Here is an 8,629-nt window from a genome sequence, read left to right as displayed (position 1 = left end):
TAAATCTTTTGATCCAGGCTGAGGAGAAAGCTCCCCAGGTAGCATGTTCCCTGAGACAGGATGTAGCTCTGCAGCCCACACCAAACATCTGGACTCTGGATCTCCTGCCAGACCACTGCAGTCCTTCAAAACATTCTCAGAAGTCCAGCCTCAAAGAAAGAAAGCAGAGGAAACACACAGAAGTGCCAAATCTTCCATATCTCCTTCTTTGTTCCTGCAGTTTGTCATTCTTGTTGGTACACGTATGTTGTACTTTGATGACATAATGCCCAGTCAGTGGTGGAGAAGTACTCCAAATCCTTCAATTCAAATTCATTAAAGTAAGGTTCAGGGTCACCTGACACCTCGGCGCGTCCAATAGCAGAGAATCTGCAGATAGTTGTAGCTTGTCTATCTTAATACAATGCAAACGAGGTGTTATTTTTGTCTGTCCAACTTTACTGAAGTGAAATGGGCCTCCACATTATGCCGGTTTTGACTGCGCGTTTTCTTTTTTTATTATTGTTCCCCCGCATCCAACAAACATCTCTTGCGCTGTTTTCAGCCGTCGGCATATGCTGCTTAAAAACCGAACGCACCTTTCTGACACGCCTCTGCGTGTAGCAACAGGAAACAGGAAAAGTCTCGGAGAAGGAAGAAAGTTTAAATACATTCTATGAAAAATGAGCCGAATTTATGTCAACACGTCTTTACAGAACAAACCAGTGCACAGTGACACATTTGACCGTGTGTGGTCTCCGTCTGCGTATGAAAGGTAGGGCTTGAGTCCTGCTGACAGTGAGCTAGTTAGTTTACGAATCGTCGGAAAAAATTAAAGAGTACTTTGCCATAAATGTTGAGGGTCTCACTTATACACCTTTAAAAAAATTTTTTATCGTGTCTGGTTGGTTTTGTATTGTAATAAACCCCTAATTAACAATTCAATTAAACTGTAAATGGCGTAAAGTTATTAACTTCTGCTAGCAAATGCCCTTTGTCGTGTGCTGCACTAGGTGAACAACCACTTAAACTTCATAGTTGATAATAAGAATAAAAACAACGGGGCTCGGACCCCTGCAGTCCAGTATTCAGGTTCAGTACCTGTCAGTACAAAGTCTGAGCTTGGCATTGTTCACCCCGTCGGGCCCATTGCTGAAAGGAGTTTAGTTCTTTAGTTCTCCATTATACAGAGCTCTACCATGAAGAACAGAAGTTTCACAATATTGTACATTTTTTATTGGTACAATAACGTACGAATTGAAGTCAAATCATTTTAATATTTGATATTTTTCTTCCACACAGTGGCCAGGGAATTCTTCTACAAGGAAAGCTGCTGGATGTGTCCAGACATGCAGTCAGTGATGTCAGCAATCAAAAGGTACAGCAGGCAAACCAGCCAGGGCTTAGCTGACTTAGCTGTGAGCCCCTGTCGTCAGAAAAGACATTCTATCTGTACTGTAGACCGACAGCACCTCCTTTCCCCTAAAGAAACAGGGCTGTTTGGATTTTCAGTTCACCCTGCTGTGAATGTGTACTTTGATGTTGGGGATGATAAGGAAAAATGTACCATAGTACAAAGTCATTCATTTGTTTGTTCAGGTCAACACATCATTTTCAAAGTAAATAAAAAGTAATAATTTAATCAGAGTGTTTAAAATAAGGATTTCCACAAACCTTGTTTGTGTTCATGTGTTCCTGAGCAGCTTTGGCTCTGTTTATGCTTTAAACGAAACAGAAGTCTTTATGAGTGTTAGTTTTTTGGGCAGACTAAACATAAGCAAAGGACACAAACCACAATTTTCATTGCTCTTTTCTACTTTTGGCAGGTCCGTTTCTATGTTCTGTACATCAAACCCAGCCACATCCATCGGAGGAAGTTCGATGCAAGGGGACAGGAAATTGAGCCAAACTTCAGTGAAACCAGAAAGGTCAACACGGGTTTCCTCATGTCGTCCTACAGTGAGTAGATCACAACAAGCCTTTGAGTTTATGTTTACATATTTTCTTTCCTTCCCAGATTTTGTCTACCATGTATTTATTTGTAGCTTAAAGTTGAATCTCTGCCAACTGTCCAGTGTCAGGTGTTTCGGTGGAAGACATTTTTGAACTGCGGCTGCACCCTTAAATCTCTTATGTGTCATGCTCTGTAGGATAGTGTACAACTTTGTGTGTGAATTCAGTAGAGCACATAGATGCATCTCTGACAGCAGAGGGACATACCTACTATATCTGCACATTTTCTGCTGCTAAGTTCATCCATTATCTATATTGCTTATCCTGGAGCCTTTCCCAGCTGACACTGTGTCAGAGGCAGAATGCAGCCACATCACCAGTCAACCTGAACTGCATGTATCTAGACTGTGGGAGGAAGCCAGAATACCGGGAGAAAACCCACGCAGCCACAGGGGGAGCATGCAAACTCCACACAAAAAAGATCCAGTCAGTGCTAACCTCTGCAACGCCATACCGCCCTGACCAAGTGAAATGTGGACTGATATGCTCACAGGAAGAAGACACACCTGGCATTTGTCCATTTTCAAGTCCTTATGGCTCAGTATTTAAATGCCTTGAACGTTAATTTTCTCAGTGAACTTAAGTGTCTTCACTGTTGTTGCTATCTCAGTAAATCTTGAATATATTGCCAAATATATGTCGACAATGAGGACACATCAGATATCCTTTAAGATGGTGCCGACAGTGATGGCAGCCTTGGTTACTCGCACTTTCTTGTTTGTTGTTTTTCTTTGTTTTCTCGGTCTTTTGCAACTCATCCCGGATTACTTTTACCAGAGAAGAACTGTTAAATATCGGACAACTCACACCGAACGACCTTCCTCCGATTTTTGTGAAGGAAGAATGCTGTATGGACATTCTGATCGGAGGCGCAGCTGCCATATACGGGACCTGGAAGAAACGCCAGTGTGGCAAACGAGCGGGCGCCTTAGTGAGGCTACTCCAGAGAGGGACCCGGACTCCACTCCCGTCTATTCACCTAGCAAATCTCCGCTCCCTGGTCAACGAGAGGAGGTGGAATCTGCTTCTACATAAATGAAGGTTGGTGCACAGATGTCACAGTGCTACAGAGGACATGTAACACAGACTTGGGCTCTTTTTATCAACTGCAAACCCTTCTATTCTCCTCTTGAATTTTCGAGCTTCATCCTGGTGGGTGCCTATTTAAAGCCACAGGCCCACGCTAGTGCATTACAGCTCCTGGCAGAACTGATAACTAGCCTGGAGCTAGAACATCCTGACTCTCCACTCATTGTTTAGGGGACTTTAACAGAGCAAATCTCACCCACGAACTGCCCAAATACAGACAGCACGTCACCTGTCCCACCAGGGACAAAATCACACTGGACTACTGCTACACAACAATAAAAGACACCTATCGCTCTGTCCCCTGCGCAGCCCTTGGACTCTCTGTTCACTGTATGGTCCATCTTATTCCAACCTACAGGCAGAAACTTAAAGCTGCGAAGCCTGTGGTTAAAACAGTGAAGACCTGGACTGAGGAGGCTAAGTCAGAGCTACAGGCCTGCTTTGACTGCACAGACTGAAGTGTATTTGAGACTGCAGCTACAGACCTGGATAAACTCACTGACACTGTGACATCTTATATCAGCTTCTGTGAGGATGTGTGTGTGCCCAAAAAGTCCTTCTGTACATACAACAACAACAAGCCCTGGTTCACAGCAAGCCTCAAGCGACATCATCATGCCAAAGAGGAGGCCTACAGATGTGGGGACAGGACTCTGTACAGCCAGGCCAGTGTTGGAGACCCAGTTCTTTTCACCACTAACTCTGAGAGACGAAGCAGTCCAAGTAACGGTGTTGGACCCAGTTCTTTTTACCATGCTAACTCTGAGAGACGAGGCAGTCCAAGTAACTTCAAAACAGTGCTGATTTATTCAGTGATCACAGGTAAAAATTAACATTACACGCTCAGGAGTCTTTGCACCTCCAACATGCACACAGGCAGCTGAAAGATGAAAAGCCCTGAACCATAACAGGCCTATACATTATATCACTTCGGGCTAGCCCCACACTACGCTGGGACGCCAAACCGTGACGTCTCCTGGTGCCAGCTTTGCAGCTGACCATAGCAGTAGTCAAAGCATGAAGAAAATCAATGTGTGAATGTCTGTTGATTATGTGGTGTGTAGCTAAAACATTCTGACATGACATTAAGCATAAGAAAATATTGTGACTATGATTATGGTTAAACACGTCAAAACAATAAGACTAAACATTCTGTCTCCTAACAATAATCAACTTTCTGTCTAGTTATCCTTGAACCTTGTTGGGTATTTTTTTTAGTCAGATAGATATTGGTTAGATACTTGTTGTATTAGAAATGTCTTTAGTGTAGACAGGATGTCTAGCTCAGGCTGTTAAATGCTTACTCATTTCCAGGAGTTACTCAAGGTTGTTTATGTTCCAGGATAACTAGATAGAAAGTGGCTATTGTATGATATGTTTAGCCGTAATCTTAATCATAATATCTTCCTAGGCTTAATGTCAGGACATGTCACTGAATGTCCTGTATGTTCTTAGATACACACCACTTAATCAACACTCACACACATTGATTTTCTCCATGTTTTGACTACTGCTACGGTCAGCTGTAAAGCTGGCATATCAGGTGACGTCATGGTTTGACGTGCCTGTGTAGAATAGGGTTAGCCCAAACCAGATATAATGTACAGGCCTGTTGGGTTCAGGGTCTTTCATTCTTCATCTGCCTGCGCGCAGTATTGGAGGTGGAAGATGCCTGGACGTGTAATGTTAATTTTACCTGTGATTCTTTGAATAAACCAGCACGGTTATTTTTTTATATATCCAAGTGGTCCGCTTCGTCTCTGTGAGTTCCTGGTTAAAAGAACCGGAAGTAGCTTTCAACCTGAACAACCTGGAGTACCCCATGAGAATGACTAAGCATTTTAACAGCCTGAGCTAGACATCCTGTCTACACTAAACATTTCTAATACATAAAGTATCTAACCAATATCTATCTAACTAAAAATACCTAACACCAGGAACACACTGACAAGGGAGATCACAGCAGCAAAGAGGAGCTACTCTGAAAGCTGAAGGCTCAGGTTTCAGCCAATGACCTTTTGTCTGTGTGGAGAAGCCTGAAAAGCATCACTGGCTATAGAAAACCACTCCCACCCTCCACCTCAGACCCAGCAGCTGCTCCCCCGACAATCACCATCCTTCCCTCCAGCCCCCCACCTCTAACGATCTGTGAAAAGAATGTGCGTGGCCTCTTTAAAAAACAAAGGATCAGAAAGGCACCAGGCCCAGGCAGTGTGGCCCCCTCCTGCCTGAAAGTGTATCAGCTGGCCCCCATCTTCACACTCATCTTCAACAGGTCCCTGGAGCTGTGTGAAGTCCCCTCCTTCTTCAAACGCTCCACCATCATTCCAGTCCCCAAGAAAACCTCCATCAGTGGACTGATCGACTACAGACCTGTAGCCCTGGCATCTGTAGTTATGAAGTCCTTTGAAAGACTGGTGCTGGCCCACCTGAAGGACATCGTAGACCCCCTGCTAGACCCCCTGCAGTTTGCCTAACAGGCAAACAGGTCATTTGACGATGCAGTAAACATGGCACTGCTTTACATCCTGCAACACCTCGACTCCCCAGGGACCTATGCACGGGCCCTCTTTGTGGACTTCAACTCAGCATTCAACACCATCATCCCGGACATCCTCCACCCCAAACTGACTCAGCTCACTGTGCCTGCCCCCACCTGTCAGTGGATTACCAGCTTTCTAACAGACAGGAAGCAGCAGGTGAGGCTGGAGAAAACCACATCCAGTACCCGGACAATAAGCACAGGCGCCCCCCAGGAATATGTGCTCTCCCCTCTGCTGTTTTCACTCTACACCAACGACAGCATCTCGAAGGACCCCTCTGTCAAGCTCCTAAAGTTTGCTGATGATATAACAGTCATTGGTCTCATCCGAGATGGTGACGAATCTACAGACGGGAGGTTGAGCAGCAGGTCCTGTGGTGTAGCTGCAACAACCTGGAGCTGAACACGCTCAAAACAGTGGAGATGACAGTGGACCTCCTGGGCTCCACTGTCTCCCAGGACCTGTAGTGGACATCCAACATCAGGACCATCACCAAGAAGGCACAGCAGAGGATGTACTTCCTGTGGATTATCTTATTGTGCAGATTATACAGATCCATACAGGTCTTTATTTTTAAGTACCTTATTTTTATTCCTATTTATCTCATTTCAGTGAGCATTCCTTTGTCTGTTTGCATTGTTTACTGCCTGTTTATACTGCTTATTTTGCATTGTTTGCACTGTTTGTGCTTGTTAATACTGCTTATTTTGTTATATTACACAGCCTTACGCTGGTTTACTGTTTACTTGCCCTTTGCATGGGGATATTTACATGCACATTGAGAGCCAATGTACCAGAGTCAAAATCCAACTGTGTCCGACACACCTGGCCAAAAAAGGCAGATTCTGATTCTGATTTTGACATTTTCAAGTTGTGTAAACCTCAAACCTTATAGTAGAGATGTGGTGGTGTTTAATAGGCAAGTATGTTGCTTATATCCTGCTCTGGGGAGGGAAGTTTACCACCAGGAATGCATATCAGTGTTGATCTTTTATATCAAGGCCTGCTGGCAATCTTTGACACAATCTGTGGTGTTGTCCACGCTGCAGAACCTTTAGCTCCCTGACTTTGGACATTAAGGGATTACCACTCAAGTGACAATGATTCTGTTGTGTTTGCATTAGCAGAGAGATGCCTCGCATCAAACCAAGCACTCCCTTTCCCTTGCTATCATGCAGCTTTACCATTAAGTCCAAAGAGAGAACACAAAGTGATAACATGAGCTAAACACTAACAATGTTACAAGTAGTGGTGTTCCAAAATGAAGGAATCGGTATATATATGCTTGTATATGTAAAAGGCTTGACACAAATGGAGTTTATGCTGATATATACTGACTCTAGGAAATAGCCATATGTTGCATGCAAAAGTCCAACACTGACAAAGGCTTTCACATTCTCCTGTCTACTTGCCTTGTAAATGATGCCAGACTAATTACCAGCTACACAAATAAAAGCATTTCAATCATAAATCATAAAATTAAATATGATCAGCCGCTGTTGTGCATCTTCTGTCCATACAGAGGTGGAAGCCAAAGGGGAGTCAGACCATCTGTCTGAGGAGCAGCTGTCAGCAATGGTGAACAAACCTGAACTGGTGAAAATCACTGACAAGCACCGACCCAGGGGTACATGGGCCTTCTGGTACCCAGAGTCAGAGATGGACAAAACAGAGCTGGAAACAGGACAGGATGTTCGGCTGAAGACCAAAGGAAATAGTCCTTTCATATGTGAGTCTGGAAAATACAGCCTTTATGTCACATTAATGCTAAAGAGGGAAGAAGACTCCACTGTTGAAACTGGTGTATGTTTAATTAAGTACAAGATCTTTTTTACATGTTGTGATTACATTAGCTTTGTTCTTTAGAGCCATACGGTCTCTTTGGTTTTCTTGGTCTTCACATTGATGAAGCTTTTTCGAGCACTGACCTCAGTGGCAGAGGGGAGGGAATGATATTAAAGTCCAGGTAAAGTAGAAATAAATATGGTCTCAGTTTGTCACACCAGGAAGATGTTATTAACCACTCAGCCAAATTTGAATGATTAAAAAGATCACCAAGTATATAAAATTAGCATTCAAAATCATGAAAAAAATAAGGAGTATCCTCTGCTCTGAAATTATGGGGGTGTGTCGCGGGAAGACACGGGAACTGCGCCTGTTCTCATCATGGGGAGAACATGTAGGAAAGATGCATTTGCGGGGTGAAGGCATAGCTAGCAAACTGTAGGCTGTAGTAGGTGTAGTAACTCACGATAAAACAGGAGAACTGGTGCTAATGAGCTAGGGCTCTACAGGAGCATTTTAATAAAGACCACTGAATGAGAGTAGAAATATGGTTTTAGTGTTTATGGAGCCGCTTCTCCTTTGTGTTGGTGTTTGAACGAGAGTGGGTGGTGCTCCAGATTGTACACACACACACACACACACACACACACAGAGCAGACAGCTGCTGTCGCAGCAGTGGAGACAGGGAGCCCAGGAGAAGTGAAACTTATGGCTGAAGTTTACAGTTCCTATGCTGGTAACTGTACATGTAATAAAACCTTTGTGCGTAAAAAGCCAGTAGGAGTAATTTAACAAAACACCTGCTAAACAAACATAAACTTGCAGTGAAGCCACACTTTCAGCTTTGCCCACAGTCTGCAAGCTTGTTAGGCTAACAGCTAATAACTAGCTTAACTGCAGTGCTCTGAAAAGTGCAGCAGCTTCATGGTCCACTGTGTGGCCATTGTCTCCCTCATGTCTCTCGCCTTCCAGCGTCCACAGTCGGTTCAGACCTGCTCCACCATGTTCACCATTCATGTGTTAGTACTAAAGGCTCTATTCCATTATAAAGCCTCGTCCGGTTCTTTCAAACCAGGAACTCCGAGGGACGACTCAGACCACTTGAGTATATAAAAAATATAACCGTGCTGGTTTATTCAAAGAGTCACAGGCAAGAATTAACACTTCAAGTCCAGAGATCTTCCAACCCCAGGCTGCCCAAGCAGCCCGGAAGCAGAAAA

The 8,629-nt window shown here is 43.9% G+C and overlaps 1 protein-coding gene across 1 annotated transcript in view; it reads left to right on the top strand.

The window, feature by feature from the left end:
- The first annotated feature begins 537 nt into the window (after positions 1 to 537).
- The window catches only part of arpin (actin related protein 2/3 complex inhibitor), a 16,695-nt gene continuing 8,603 nt past the window's right edge, over positions 538 to 8,629 (top strand). Inside the window, exons 1-4 of the mRNA XM_020614691.1 lie at positions 538 to 754; positions 1,282 to 1,357; positions 1,806 to 1,938; positions 7,147 to 7,353. Coding sequence (XP_020470347.1) covers positions 663 to 754; positions 1,282 to 1,357; positions 1,806 to 1,938; positions 7,147 to 7,353 — 508 coding nt within the window. The 5' untranslated portion in view covers positions 538 to 662. The remainder of the gene's footprint in view (positions 755 to 1,281; positions 1,358 to 1,805; positions 1,939 to 7,146; positions 7,354 to 8,629) is intronic.

This window comes from Monopterus albus, unplaced genomic scaffold (assembly GCF_001952655.1).
Source record: "Monopterus albus unplaced genomic scaffold, M_albus_1.0 scaffold149.1, whole genome shotgun sequence".
NCBI classification, from domain to species: Eukaryota; Metazoa; Chordata; class Actinopteri; order Synbranchiformes; family Synbranchidae; genus Monopterus; species Monopterus albus.
The sequence above is the reverse complement of the archived record's forward strand: the minus strand, read 5'-3'. Positions and strand labels throughout refer to the sequence as shown.